Raw genomic sequence first — 15,305 nt, forward strand, 5'->3', positions numbered from 1 at the left:
TATATATATATATATATATATATATATATATTCTAATAATATATTTTCTTTACTATCACTTTTTATCAATTTAACACATCCTTGCTGAATAAAAAGTATTGATTTTATTTTAAAAAAAAAGAAAGAAAAAAAAAAATGACCCCAAATACTGACCAGTAGTGTATATTGTTATTACAAAATATTTATATTTTTAAAACATAGCTTCTTCTTCTTTTTTTTTTTTTTTTTTTTACTTTTTATTCATCATAGTATCCTAAAAAAGTATCACATGTTCTGAAAAAAGCAGAACTGTTTCCAACTTTGATAATGAATCATCATATTAAAATGATTTAGGATCATGTGATAATGATCCTAAAAAATCAGCTTTGCATCACAGAAATAAATGATAATTTAAAGTATAATAAATTTAAAAACAATTATTTTAAATAGTAATATTGTAATCACAATATTACCTTTTTTCTGTATTTTTGATCAAATAAATGCAGGCTTGATGAGCAGAAGAAACTTTTCTTATTAATTTTTTAAAATCTAGATTAATCTCACTGTGATCTTGAAATTAATCTAGATAGTGTGTATGCTTTACATATTTTTTTACGCACATGTAAATGGATTCCAGTTGCGTTCCAGGAGCATTGCGCCTGCAGAAGTGCTGCGATCGTTTACGTACAGAGTAGCGGACTGCAAACGCGCCCTGTGTGAAAGCACATCGAGTCCGTGCTGCACGCACACGGACTGAATACGCACTGCAGACGGATTATGTGTGAAACAGGCGTGAGCAGAGCCGTAGCTGGGGTCAGCGGGGCCCCAGTGAAGGTTGTACCAGTGGGCCCTGTTTGAAATTGTTCAATTTGTATGTCCGTTTATTTTTATTTATTTGTGCTATTTACACAATGTTTAAGTTTTTTTTTTTTTTTTCAAGTTTGTAGGTGGCAAGGTACAGAAACCAAATAATTAAATGTAAAAAAGCACTGGATAGTCTTCAATGTAAAAATGAAATATACAATGAATCCTACATTTATTCAGACACCTTCAACATTTCTCACATTATTACAGTTTTTCTATATTATATATATATATCAAAAAAATATATCTGGTGTTTGAATAATTTTTGGTTTGACTGTTAAAACTACAAAGTAGTCAAGAGCAGCGAGTGATTTTCATTTTCATTTTCTTGGATTAACATTACAGCAGCCAGTCGCTAAATTAGGCGCGGTAACTTTAAGAGACGATGAACGCATCCAATATAATACACATCCCATTTTTTCCTCAACTGTTTACTTTCACTTAAGAAATAACTGACTGTTTTTCCGAGCATAATTTCCAAGGTGGATATTTTGACATATTTTGTAAGTATTTTTCGGCACAAGAGCAAAAATTAGCAAATTAGGTGTTCTCTGCGTGAGCCCTGAACACCAGAACATCCCGAGTACTGAATTGGGCTCTTTCACATCTTTTTTTTTTTTGTACAAACTGCGATTTGTATTTGTTCGTTCAGGTGCAGGAGGGACTTCGAGGAGAACTTCGCAGAAGAGAGCTCGGTTCAGTGTCGCTGTCCGTGATACGCAGCTCTCTCTCCGCAACGAATACAGCGCGAGTAACCAGCTACTCTGTTCAGCTTTTCCGCGTCTTGTTTTTGGATGCTTTAATGTTGAAATCGACAAGCGGTAAGGCTTAAAAACACGTAGAAACGATAAGCTTTCGTGACGATGCGCAGCAGTGGCCCGTCAACTGTTTTAGTCTGCTAAATGCATAAATTTATTACATTTATTTTATATTTACTATTTACAATAGAATATAGACAACATATCAAATGTTGAAAGTGAGACATTTTGAAATGTCATGCCAAATATTGGCTCATTTTGGATTTTCAAAAAAGTTGGGACAGGCAGCAATAAGAGGCCGGAAAAGTTAAATATCTGTGCATAAAGGTCAAGGCCGGAAAACCATACTGGATGCCCGTGATCTTCGGGTCCATAGACGGCACTGCATTACATATAGGAATGCTACTCTAATGGAAATCACAACATGGGCTCAGGAATACTTCCAGAAAACATTTTCGGTGAACTCAATCCACCGTGCCATTTGCCGTTGCTGGCTAAAACTCTATTTTTTTTCTGGGCCAAGGCTCATTTAAAATGGACTGTGGAAAAGTGGAAAACTGTTCTGTGGTCAGACAAATCAAAATTTGAAGTTCTTTTTGAAAAACTGGGATGCCATGTCATCCGGACTAAAGAGGACGAGGACAACCCAAGTTGTTATCAGTGCTCAGTTCAGAAGCCTTCATCTCTGATGGTATGGGGTTGCATGAGTGTTTGTGGCATGGGCAGCTTACACATCTGGAAAGGCACCATCAATGCTGGGGGGTGGGGTATGGTGTTTAAAATGTGTTTATTATGTGTCTGTTATTTAACTTCTTGAACTATTGTAAATACTTTTTAAAACTTTGTGTGAAGTGGTACAAAAATATACGTTTTCTGCCATGATGTCTTGAATTTGTGATTCTAAATGCATTTTAATTTTAATGTTTTTGCTAAATAACTAAATAAAATAATTAAATAGCTACTGTTTCAATATAGACTACATAGGCGTTTCTTCTTATTATTATATGTTTTATATATATAGTGAATGTGTATTTTAGATGTCTAAAACTTGAAATATCCTAAAGATCATGTGGATGAAAACACTAACGTTAAGCTCCTTTAGTCAATCTCTGGCTCACTACAAAAACCGAGCAGAGCTCTATAAAAAAAGGTACGTTAAAGACTTGCCGAGTCACAGGGCTCAAGTCCAAATCAAGTTATTGTTGTCAAAGTCTAAGTCAAGTCTCAAGTTTACTTTGATTATATCGAGTCAAGTCATAAGTCTTCAAATGGACTCGAGTCCATTTTTATGGCAATGATGTGAAAATGTATTATTATTTGAATATGCGTGTTTTTATAGTATGAAAAAAGCTTTTTGAGTCACTATTGCCTGGGTCTGTCATGACGTGTGTGGAGAGAGATGCCAATCAAAATCGCGTACTGTAAATGGCGACAGTGGCCAACTAAAACGATGAACATTTAATTAATTTCTATCAGATTTTCTCTGAACTACTTGTCAATATGCCTGGGATTTAAGGACAAAACATTCGGGGCTAGATTAAAATCATTCTGGGCTCGACTGGAGCCTTAGTTTAGCCCTAGCGACGCCCCGTGCTTGCCTATGTAAACTATGCATAATTAAAGCTGCAGACAGTAACTTTTGATGCTCTAGTGGTTAATATACAGAACTGCTTGCGTCTTGCGGAAGAACATCGTTGCCGGAACTACTTCTCTCTGTTTATGTCTATGAAGAGTCACAAAGGTACTGGGTTACTCCGCCGCGGTACCCCTGAAGCAATCTAAAATAGTCAGAATATAAACACTTATTATAGGTGCAACCTAGTGATTCAGGACAAGCTAAAAACACAGTTTGGAAAATGGATTCATGGTGTACTTGCTTATTATATACATTTTTCTACATTTTGAACACAAACAAAGTTATGGAGCGCAGCTCTGATTGGTTGTTTCTTACCGGGAGCGGATGACTTTCTGCAAATGGCAATAGGACCACTGGGAGGAGCCAGAGGAGCTTGATTTTTTCACAGATTATCTGTCTCATATTCTACTGTCAGGACATAATGATAGGTTTAACAAATATGTAAAAAATATATTTTTACAAAAGTTACCTACTGCAGCTTTAATATGGTGATTACTTATTCCGGTCTTGAGATGCTTGCATTGACTGCAAGGGAAACTTACATGGCTAGATGTATATAATTAATGATTTTCAAATTTAACAGCCGATAGTTGTATATCAAAAACATGGGGAAACATCCTCCCTAGATTTTGCGTACCTCTGTGTGGAAATTCATCCAGATACAACGCGGAGATTGCTTTATTATTCTTCTGTTGATTATGCAGATCAGCGTCAGGTCATGTCCACAGGGATTTCTTCTTTCAAACACAAACCTCTCAAATAAGCCATACTTTTAATTTTCGAAGAGCTGGTTTTGTTCTGACTGCTATGTAAGATCAATGTTTCTGACTGTCAAACAAGACGCACAGAGATTTCTGATATATCATGTTTTATTAACTTTATTTGATAACATAATTTATAACTAACTGTACAATTAAACATAATATAATTATGGTAGGTTTGCATTAAATACAAGATCGCTGTTTGCATTCATGTGTATTTTTATCTATGTTTATTTGTTTTGCGAAAGATCTGCAGCATAAATCATGATCTGTCTAGCAGCCATGTATATTGTTATTCTTTTGCATTAATTATCAGATTAAACAGATATTAAAATTATTCATGTATTTTTTATTGTGTAAAATAATAAAATATGTTGTGAAAATAACGATGAAACAGACTAATGTATGTGTACAATTGAGAAATGGATACTTCTGGAGATAAATCGCAGCCCACGTCTCACGAGGTAAATATTTAATTTATAAATAATAATAATGCAAACATTTTCGAGAAATAAGTAATTTGTACATTTACATACTTGGTAAGATAAAAATACATTATATAGCTGTGTATACATGAGTTCAACTTTCATTTCGTGAACAGTAACGAAAATTAGTGTATTTAATTCATTCACCGGACCCAAACATACACAAGTTTCAAATCCACTGGCTCAGTTAACATTTATAGTATAGTGATAATAGCAGTGTATATTTTATTTGCATTTGAAGTGATATTATAAATCCTGTAAACATATAGAAGGTAATATTTGGACTTCTCCGGTTCTCTGCACTGATTTTAAGCACAATCTTCTTTTACTGTCTATGGTATGCACACACTCGCGTCGCTGAAGCTCACCGGTCACGTGACTGAAAGCAGGACTTGTAGGAGGTCCAGTGTTGCGGATTTCCTGTCTACTTTAACACTGTTGCCGCGGGTTGTTTTTTTAGGTTCACGGGTTGAAACGACCCCAATAGCGTGATATTTAGCCGCTGTTATGGGAATTTTACTGGAGGATCCCCGCCGAAAAACATGATTGTGCTAGCCTTGGGCTAGTTTTTTGTAGCAAATGGGCGGGTTTTGTTGCCAAAACCTGGCAACCCTGTCGTCACGCCCTCAACCAGTGTTTATTTCAGTCAGTCCAGCTTTAGCCAGGCAAACCGAAGGATCTTCCATTTGTGCTGGATTTTAATGTTTAGAGTACAGACATACAAACTAAAATGTCAAAATCCATCAAAGAGTTCAGTCTTCACTACGACCCCATTAATGAAAGCAATACTTTTACTAGTGGGGATATTGTGGAGGGACGAGTTGTTTTGGAGGTTATCAAAGAAATAAAGGTGGACAGTTTTTTTGTGAAGCTGACGGGGGACGCACATGTGAGCTGGACTGAAGGCTCAGGTGACGACGAAACAACCTACAGCGACCACGAGAGATACTTCAAACTAAAGCAATACTTCATTCAAGAGAGCTCGAAGAAAGGTGAGGTTGCACATTAGAACATTTCCAATATAAAAGAGTATCACATTTTTATTCCAAATTGTAATACTTTTATTTTTTACTGTAACGTATACAGGAGAAGGCGAAAAGAATACAACTCTTATAGATGGAGAGACTTGTAAGTAAATGGGTTTCATAGCCTATACCTTGCAAGTAAATTAAATAAATAACATAAAAAAAATGTCTTCATTTGCACGAATCCTGAAATGATTATTGGCTGATACTAAACTGAATATCCCTTTTAAAAACTCAATTATTAATATACTAATAGTAACTCATATTAACATGTCTTTTTTATTCATCAGATGGACCAGTGATTAGCCCAGGATGTCATGTTTTTCCATTCAGATTCCAGCTGCCTAAACAGTGAGTGATACTACTGATGTGCTTTTCATAATACATCTTCAGTTGTTGTTGTTCCTTATTGTGTAAATATGTGCACAGTAAAATAATATTCAGCAGGTGTAATTCACATCCTATGAACACAATATACAGAACGAGTCAATCAGCAAGAGAGTGTTCCCACATTTTACCTTCTTTCAATTCAGTTACATATAATATTAACACAAATTATCATCCTCGGAAAAAAAAACATCAATCATATTAATATATGCATTATCTCACAAAAGTGATTACACCCCTCACATTTCAGCAGCCATATTAGTATATCTTCTCAAGGGACAATACTATAGAAATGAAACTTGGATATATTTTAGAGTAGTCAATGTGCTGCTTGTGTAGCAGTATAGATTTACTGTCTTCTGAAAATAACTTAACGTACAGCCATCAGCTGGCAACAAAAGTGGGTACACCCTAAGTGACAACAAAGCCGCATGTACTATTCATCATGTTCATGTTTTTGTCTGCTTGACAGGACCATACATATTTGTGTATCTTGTAATAAAGCAGTTAAGAGTTGGTGCTTTGAGTACAATTCTCCCATACTCTTTTCACTTTACATGCTGCCTCTCGGGTCCATTATACCCAGGCATATAGCTTTTCACTGCAATGATTTGCAAATTGATCTGCCTATGAGACCAAAAATGCAGATTGCATTTATGACATTAAACTATTGTTAGAGCAAAGTTTCCTTCATCTCAATGAAGAAAAGACTTATTTGGAGAGTCTGTAACTTCCGACTTTGATGTGCTGACTTCAGAGCTTAGACCAACTGTCAGAAATCTCTGTGTGCCACTTGATAGTAGTCTAAAATTTGTTAAACAAATTGACAGCATGGTTAAAGATGTTTTTTTTTTTCAGCTACATTTTTTGGCCTAGGTCAAACCATTTTTTAATCGCTCTGAACTTTGAAAAGCCATTCATGCTTTTATCAGTTCAAGAATAGATTATTGTAATGCACTTTGGTATCTCAAAGTCATCCCTCAGATGCCTTCAGCTAGTGCAGAATGCTGAAGCCCGTCTTTTAACAAAACACATGTAAACATGAGCACATAACACCAATTCTTTATCCACTCCACTGGCTTTCAGTTTCTTTTAGAGTTGAATTTAAAATGTTATTGTTTGTTTTTAAAGCTCTCAATGGCCTTGCCCCTCCCGATTTAACTGAAATGCTGGCTTTTCATCAGCCAAACAGAGCTCTTAGTACAACAAATCAACTTTTGCTGGAAGTCCCGAGGTCATGGTACAAACACTGGGGTGACCGGGCTTTTTCTGTAGCTGGGCCCATACTCTGGAATAAGCTTCCCACCGAAATACTCACCATTTCTGACCTGGGCTTTTTTAAAGCTAAGCTTATGCACTGTTATGCACTGTTATGCTTGTCAGAAACCAAAGAGTTTTATTTTTCCCTAATTTCAGAAACATGCCTCCATCTTTTAAAGGATTTCATGGCTCGGTTAAGTATGTCTTGACAGTAAAGCTGAGCAGGCCTTGGAAGTCAACATCTTCTACACATACAGAATTAAACTTTGTGCTGAGAAATGATGGGACCAATGATCATTTACTGGTATGAATTATAATACCATATTTCACTTTTTAGCACTCATCTATCAATTCACATTAATAGAGAGATGATGTAACCACTTATTAAAGCATTAAGCCCCAAGAAGCCATGCATTTACAATGCATTTAGAACAGCTAATGGGTGCAAGAGAAACCGGTCAATTTAGCTCAAAGAGAATCATTTAAGATTTTAAAGGGAATTTGGACTGAATTATTGTCGGCCAGTATAGAGTCGGCCAGCGATTTACTGAGTGAGCTGTACAACATCAACACTGCAATGGATACTAAAATCCAAAATATAGTGATAACACTATTAATTAGCACAGTAACCAGATCGGTGGTTTAAGTCATTAACTTCACAAAACACACGATACTTCTCTTTTGAAATATAAGTATTTAGTGGATAAATCTAGGACATATATAAACTAGGTTATCAGATGAACACACCTATTCACACAAGTTATAGAAAGTAAGGAAAGAGAATGAAAATGTGAAATCCCAAGTTTATTGCAATATGTGCAATTGCATAGACCTGAACAACCGTCAATCACTTAATTAACCCTCGAATTGAGTTCCTCAATAAGGTTAAAACTTAAAGGTTATATTAAATGCACCAGTTCAGAATCTTGAGGTACTGAAGTTACTTGTTTAGTGGGTTCCCTTTAGTTGTCATCATTTCCGAAAAGGGGGTTTCCTGAGGTTGCTGATTGGCTGGAAGTTCAGTAGTTGTTGAAGTGATACCTTGGGAAGCCAGTCTTTGGACATTGGCTGAAAATGCAGAGTTGTGGGCTGGTTGAAGTTTTAGAAGTAATGTGATTTTAGAATGTTGTTCTTTTTTCATACAGCAACCACAATCTGGCACACAAGACAAGAAGATGAAACTTTTTGGCTCAGGAAAAATGTCAGTGACTGTAACAACTGAAAAAACTGGCTATATGCAAGGTGATCATGTCATGTGTAGCTTGCATCCCTCTGTCAAAGCTGACTTAACTGAAGACACTATCCTGCAGTGTCTTTTGTGCCTGCAGTGTCCATTTGTTTCTTTGTTTTTGTAATTACTGATGTATATTGTCTCTAATTGTAGTAATTTGTGCAGGTGAAACAATTAAAGTTTTTGTCGACATTGACAACTCTTCATCTCGTGATGTCAAGCTAAAGTACAGCCTCAAGCAGCTACAAACGTTCATCGCTGGCAAGAGCACTAATAGAGGACATAAGGATATAGTCAAAGAGACTAGAGATCGCATCCCTTCTGGAGAAAAGTCTAAATTTATAGTGGACATGGCACTTCCACATGACCTGACTGTCACCTTTGAAAACTGCAGAATTCTAAAAGTGCAGTATGAACTTAAGGTGCTATTTTGCGTTTTGTAATATTGCCTTATATAGCTTAACAATACTTTTTATTGAAGAGTAAAGCAAACTCATTATTATCTTTCAGGTATATCTGGATGTGTCTTTTGCTTCAGATCCAGAAGTCAGATTTCCTGTGGTCATTCTTCCAGCTGAACAACAGTGTCCTCCCTGGCAAGGCCCACCTGGAGGATTCCAGCCATATCCACCACCTCAGCCTAACCTTGTGCCTTATCCTGGTGAACTACCTCCTCCACCTGCAGGACTTTACCCCAATTTGTATGACCCTACAGTGCTGCCCTTTCCAGGAACTGCTGCAGGGGTCTATCCAAATCCACATGCCATCCAGCCTGGTTTCCATCCAGATCCTTCTGCACCGGTTTATGATCCAAATCAAAGCACTATATAATTCTGTCCTAATATGCCTTCTTGGTGTCCTGTACCAGCCTTGTCTCCATGCCTTCTGTCTACAAGCTCAGTGCCTATTATTGTGCCTTTTTAAGCTTAGCACTTTTGTCACTATACAGCAAATGTATACAGACCTTATGTAGCCCCGCCCCTTTTCAGCACTGCAGTCATTGTCTTCTGTTTTCAGTTTATATTTTCACAACATGGAAGTAAAACGATAAGGATTTTTGTATGAACCTGCAGTTTTAAAATCTTCCCGGACAATTGTTTTGACATTGATTTCAAAGTTTTTAGTGCTTATGATAACTTTTGTTAACACTAGTCCAATTCACTCGCTAAAACTCTTCGACAGCAATGTTGTAGATATATACAGAGCTCCTGCAAAACGGAAGTTCAAAATAACATTTTAAGATGACTCTTTGCTTCTTTCTCTGGAGCATAAGGCCTACAAGCAGTTTGATAGTATAAAAACCCTTTATCTCTAACCACTCCTACTGAAACATGTTTTGCTGATTGTACTGCAGTTGTATTGATACTGTACTGCATTTGGAATTTTGACCTCCATCCATGATTAAATTATATATAAACTGTATCTATTACTGCAAAAAAATGCTGCATGCTTATACATGTTTATTTACTCAAATGTGACTAAACGTAACAACAGACCCTTTGAATTTATGCTAAAATAAATGTGGTGACATGAAACAATTAAAACATCTCAGTCTTGCTTTCAAGCTTGATTATTTTACAAAACATTAATTTTTATTAAAGCTACAAAAGTTATTGGAAGAACAGTGGGTGCATCTCAAGGTCTTTTGTTTGATTAACTTTAATGACACGGACAACAGCAATTCTATTTAGCAGCTGCAACTTTAGGTCCTAATCAATCATATTAACGCACAAGCAATTTCTTTCCCACATCTCAAAAACTGCAAGTCTTGTGGGGGTTTCCAGGGGCTCGTATTTAGTACTTAGATGTATCGCTGAATACATCTGAGATGATTTGAAAGATGCCAGATCTTCTAGTCGTGAAAACTGATCTCTGGCTAATTTGGTTCTTCGAATGAATTTGCGGATTTGGTTCAAATTTCTTAAATCATTTAATTTAAGATTACTGCGCGCTCTCGTGTTCCCCGAAAATGGCAGATGTTATCGATACTCAGAACCACGATCAGCAATGCAGCGATTTGCTTGTGACAAGACAGAAATTAAATGACATAGTTTAACCTTCATCCGTCCCTTAGGTCATTTTGACCTGAAAATGATTTAACAAAAAAATAATAAAAAAAATTCATATGTTGATCGTACTGGCCCTAGATTTATTTACATGTGTCACACTTGCTCTGGGAATACACACACAATTTTGAGTGGATTCAGTGGATTGAGATTTTAACACTACTTTTAATAAAGTTGATTGTGGCGTTCAGCATTTAGTTGTGGCAGTTTTTGCATCGTGTTATAAACTATAGCCCATGTCACGTAGCTTATAACACACTCTGACGAAGTCATAAGTCACCTTTAATCTTTAGGCTACGCCCTGTGTTTTGTTTGGTTTATATTTGTTTGGTTTGTATTATTGATATGAATGTTTGTTTTCTATTGTTGTTTTTTTTGGGGGGTTTATTTTTCCGGTCTAAGGTGCACATAAGGTCAAGGAAAAGAGATGCCAAAAAGGGTTATTTTTGTAGTTATTTATTCAAAGCTTCATTTTTATTTCCTTACCTTTTTTCCTCTGGGCTCATGACTGCAGCATGGTTTGGGGATGAGGGTTTAAGAGGAAGTGTGGCCTTCCTGTTTTCTATTGTATACAATCAAATGGAATTTTGGGTAATGTAGGCATAGTCTACTGGCTAGTCAGAGCAGGGGGGTCATGGTTTATTGTTTATTTTGAATGTGTGTATATGTAAATGTATTGTTCAGTTTTTGAATGTATTTTTGTAATGTTGATCTTATGTTGTTTTGAACTTTATCTTCAATTGAGTTTATGTGGCTGTTTATGTGTGTGTTTATGCTTTTTCTTTTTGTGGGTTTTCCTATAATTTGGGATGGTTTGACCCTTGAGTTTAAAAAAGGGCATACTTGGCCTCTCAGGGTTTAGTGTTGGTTGGGACCTCCATGAGGAGGGTCAACTGTAATGTGTCCAGTGTCAGATGTGAGTCAATAAACTTTTTTTTGACTGCAAGCAAGTGTCTCCCCGCCTTTGTTCTGGTCATGTCCCCACAATATGGTGGCAGCGGTGGGATATTCCAGAAGAGGAGCATTGCTGTGTCAAATCTTCAGGTGTGATGGCACCAAAGTGGGCACGTGGTGAGAAACCATCCTGATGGACCCTGGAGAAGATGGGGAAGAATTGCAAGGGACTTTTGGAGAAGCTGTTGAGCTAATTTCCTATGAAAGTTCTTCTACGGATATTGCAGAGTTGAAGGATATGTTCCAGAAGTTCCTGGTGAATCAAAAAGTGACACAGGATCGTCAAGAGCAAGAAAATGCACAGCAAGAGACAAGATGGAGGTCTTTGAAGCATCAGTTTCGACTCCTTCAGGATGAAGTGGGTCAGCATACTGGACAGGGAAAACTTGCCAGCAGGGGGAAGTGAAGATCCAGGCCCTTCTTCCAGAATTTCTGATGGAGCGCAACATCCAACTGCTGGGAGTATTTGGAAGGATGCAGCAGCTCAGTGAGATGGATGACATTGAGCATTATCTTACTACTTTTGAGTGAATTGCTACGGTGTGTAAATGGCCTCCAGAAGTTTGGGCCATTCGCCTAGTTCCCCTGCTCATTGGCAAGGCCCGTACCGCCTATGTAGCGATGGCTGTGGATGAAGTGACCAACTATGCGCAAGTGAGATAGGCAATATTGAGGAAATATTCTATCAATGCTGAGACTTACCGGCAATGGTTTCGTACCATCGAATTGTTGATGGAAGAGACTCCAAAAGAACTGTATGTTCGGTTGAAAGATTTGCTCTACAAGTGGATGAAACCGGCAGGAAAGACTGTCTATGAGGTTGCAGAGACTATCATTTTGGAGCAGTTTTTGAGAATGCTGTGTCCTGAGCTGCAAACCTGGATTAAAGAGCATGATCTCTCTTCTGCAGAGGAGGCTGCCAGGCTGGCTGATGTCTTAGTGGCAGCTAGGCAAAGGACAGAGCCTAGGAGTTATGCTCAGTGGAAGACCATAAGGGACAAGCCTTCCTCTCGCAAGGTATACTCACTGCTATAAGGTGGTAAGAATATGAGTGGGAGACTGGTGAAACAAACAGAAACAAGCATAGCTACAGGGGGGACTATTAAGTATTTTATGCCGCTTTTCCACCGAAATTACCTGGAACATTTGTACCAGGAACTTTTTTCCCCCCAGACCTGTTGCTTTCTGCTTTTCCACCGCGGTGTAAAGTACTGGGAAGATTAGGCAAATAGATTGGTGACGTAGGTTTGCGCGCGTTTCTCAATACAAAGTATGCTGATTTTAGACGTGCCTCCTCCGGTAGTGCGGACTTTGTGCATTCGACTCGGGAGTGTGATGTCTGCGACGAAACAAGTCCGGTAATTCTGCAAACAGCAGCGTACTGTCCAAATCGGAAGAAAAAGCTCACCAATGTCTGTTATGTTCCCCAAATGATGATACCTGAACCTACCAATTCTCCAATGCCCAGTGAGATCACCATTCCTGTAAAACTTAATGGTAAAAAGGTTATAACTTAAGTAGAAGCTGGTCTTGTATCTGAGTGTTCTATGGAATTTGATTGCCCTGTCATGGTAAAATATATCCATGGTGAAGAACGGTCTTATCCGACCACTGAAGTGTATTTAGGGGTTAATGAGCAATCTTATCTTATGAAAGTGGGGTTGGCTCCAAAACTGCCATATCCTGTGATTATCGGTCATGACTGTACTGTGTTAATGGATTTGTTGTATCCAGGCATACTTGCAATGTGGTGTTAAACCGGGCAAAATTTTGACAGTCATGAGGTGAATGAGGGAAACCCTTTGAAATGGCTTCCATTTTATGATTGTGAGATTCTAACGCACCCAGTGAAGCCTGTGAAATCTAAAGGAGAGTAGAGGCTAGACAAGTTTCAGTGAATGGTGGTAGAAGTTGCAGATGGGGAAGGTTTAGAAAAATTAAATTGTGAGTGGCAGATCCCTACTGATATGTCAGAACTGCAGAAAACCGATTCCAAAATTGGTTCCATCTACGTTAGAATGATTGAAAATGTAGAGCAAGGCAAAGATGTTGTTTTTAAGGGTTCTTTTGCTTGGATAATGGTATTTTGTATCTTAAGATACAAAATGCCATACAAATGGTTCTCCCTTTGAATGTACATAATATGGTCTTGGAATTGGGGCATTCTAGTCCCTGAGCTGGTCATTTGGGTTGCTGTAAAATGTACCATCGAATTAGCAAACACTTTTTCTGGCCAGGCATGACTAAAGATATAGCCGAATTCTGTAAGAGGTGTCCAGAATGCCAGAGCACTGCCCCTCGGGGTCCCCCAAAAGCGCCTTTGATGCCTTTACCAGTAATTGAGGTGTCTGCGAGTGTGAATTTGATTCAGTTGGTAGATGATGAAGCGGAGATAGAAGAACAGTTTTTATCTGTTAGTCCGGATTCCTCTGTTAATCTTGACCACTTATCAGGGGAACAGAAAGAGCATAGTGAAGAGCTATGCAATTCAGAATTGTTTAAGAGTATTCCTGGCTGTACTACACTCGTTCAGCATCGAATTGTGTTGAAGCCTAACTCTCAAGTGAAAAGAATGAGTTACTGCATTCCTGAAAGCATTGTGTCAGGATTCACTGAGGAGGTCAATTTAATGCAGGAAATGGGCATTGTGGAGCCTTCCCAGAGTGAATGGTGTAATCCAGTGGTTTTGGTTCTGGAAAAGGACAGGAGCTTGCGTTTTTGTATTGATTTCCGTTACTATCCGCTACTATAATGCATTATATGACCAGGTCTTCAATTTGGGGACTATCAGGGCTCTGCCCTCCCTGCTGAATAAAACAATAGAAACCATTACAGAAATTCTAATGGTTTCCATTACAAACCATCATCCATTAACAATGAAAAACATTACCAAATGGTCTCCATTAGGCTTGTGTGTTTTGGGCATATACCATTAGGATTTATTGGTTTTATAGTTTTCCATTACAAATTTGGTCACATAATGGTTTCGGTCACAATTTTTTATTGGTTCTGATGGTTCCATTACAAGTTTCTATTGGTTTTTATTTGCACATTTAATGGTATTTATATTGGTTCTGAATTGAATGTTTAACTGATAGCTGGTAATTAGGCCATTGATTAATTAAATTATTTAAATTATTAATACAACTATACACTGGTTTTGTCAAGAATATAATATTTATTTATTTAAACTCCACCAACCTTTCAATAGCTAACAGTTCAGGTTGTTTTGTAAAGAATTAAGAATATGCACCTAAAATCAAATTATTCACAGAATACTCAACATGGAATAAACACAAAACCTTAACATGACATTTTTATTATTATTATTATTAATTAATGCATTACAGAAATTCAGGAACTATGAACTGTGTTTGTGGCTTCATTGGAACTGACTTAGACCTGCAAAAGAGAAAAGAGAAAGAAAATTAATAAGGACAATGTACCACTTGAACCACATTATGTGACGACCGCGACCTAGTGAAACACAGGGAGAGAGAGAGATCAAATTGCAGGTATGTTTTATTGGGAGTCAAAACAAATCGTAGTCAAAACAAGCCAGGGTCAAAACCAGAATGCAGTCCGAAAACAAACAAACAAACAAAAAAAGAAGGAACGGGAAAGGGAACAGGAACAGGAACTCGGAAGACGAGAAGACTGGGTACAAAGGGAAAGGAAGGCAAGGACTCCATACAGACAACAGGAAAATACTGGTTGATATAGGGAAGCTAATGACTAATAAGTGAAGGCACCTAGTGCAATTAACAGGAGTGCAATTACTGTGATGAAGGGACGAGGCTAGTGGGAATTCTAGTGCTGCTTATGGTGAGGTTCCTAAGGGGAAGTGAGCCCACTAGTGGACACCCAGGGAAACAGATATCAGACAGCGTGACACATTA

The 15,305-nt window shown here is 37.6% G+C and overlaps 1 protein-coding gene across 2 annotated transcripts; it reads left to right on the top strand.

The window, feature by feature from the left end:
• Positions 1-4,908: 4,908 nt before the first annotated feature.
• On the top strand, positions 4,909-11,391 carry LOC113049287 (arrestin domain-containing protein 3-like). 2 transcript variants are annotated; one of them, XM_026211498.1, is made up of 7 exons: positions 4,910-5,475; positions 5,570-5,611; positions 5,799-5,859; positions 7,312-7,459; positions 8,301-8,397; positions 8,552-8,808; positions 8,897-11,390. In XM_026211498.1, the coding sequence occupies exons 1-7, from the start codon at positions 5,214-5,216 to the stop codon at positions 9,215-9,217; spliced, it is 1,188 nt and encodes a 395-aa protein (XP_026067283.1). In that variant the 5' UTR covers positions 4,910-5,213; the 3' UTR covers positions 9,218-11,390. The 2 variants fall into 2 exon arrangements, with proteins under 2 accessions (XP_026067284.1, XP_026067283.1); XM_026211499.1 differs by lacking the exon at positions 5,570-5,611 and having other exon boundaries at positions 4,909-5,475; positions 8,897-11,391.
• The last annotated feature ends 3,914 nt before the right edge of the window (positions 11,392-15,305 follow it).

This window comes from Carassius auratus, chromosome 30 (genome assembly GCF_003368295.1).
Source record: "Carassius auratus strain Wakin chromosome 30, ASM336829v1, whole genome shotgun sequence".
Taxonomy (NCBI): domain Eukaryota; kingdom Metazoa; phylum Chordata; class Actinopteri; order Cypriniformes; family Cyprinidae; genus Carassius; species Carassius auratus.

What these genes read in the sequence shown, in the direction of transcription:
- LOC113049287 (XM_026211498.1), top strand. Translation starts at nt 5,214, where the DNA reads ATGTCAAAATCCATCAAAGAGTTCAGTCTTCACTACGACCCCATTAAT. An exon ending in AAAAACTGGCTATATGCAAG is followed by an intron (nt 8,398 to 8,551) that starts GTGATCATGTCA and finishes TAATTTGTGCAG; the next exon opens with GTGAAACAATTAAAGTTTTT. An exon ending in AAGTGCAGTATGAACTTAAG is followed by an intron (nt 8,809 to 8,896) that starts GTGCTATTTTGC and finishes ATTATCTTTCAG; the next exon opens with GTATATCTGGATGTGTCTTT.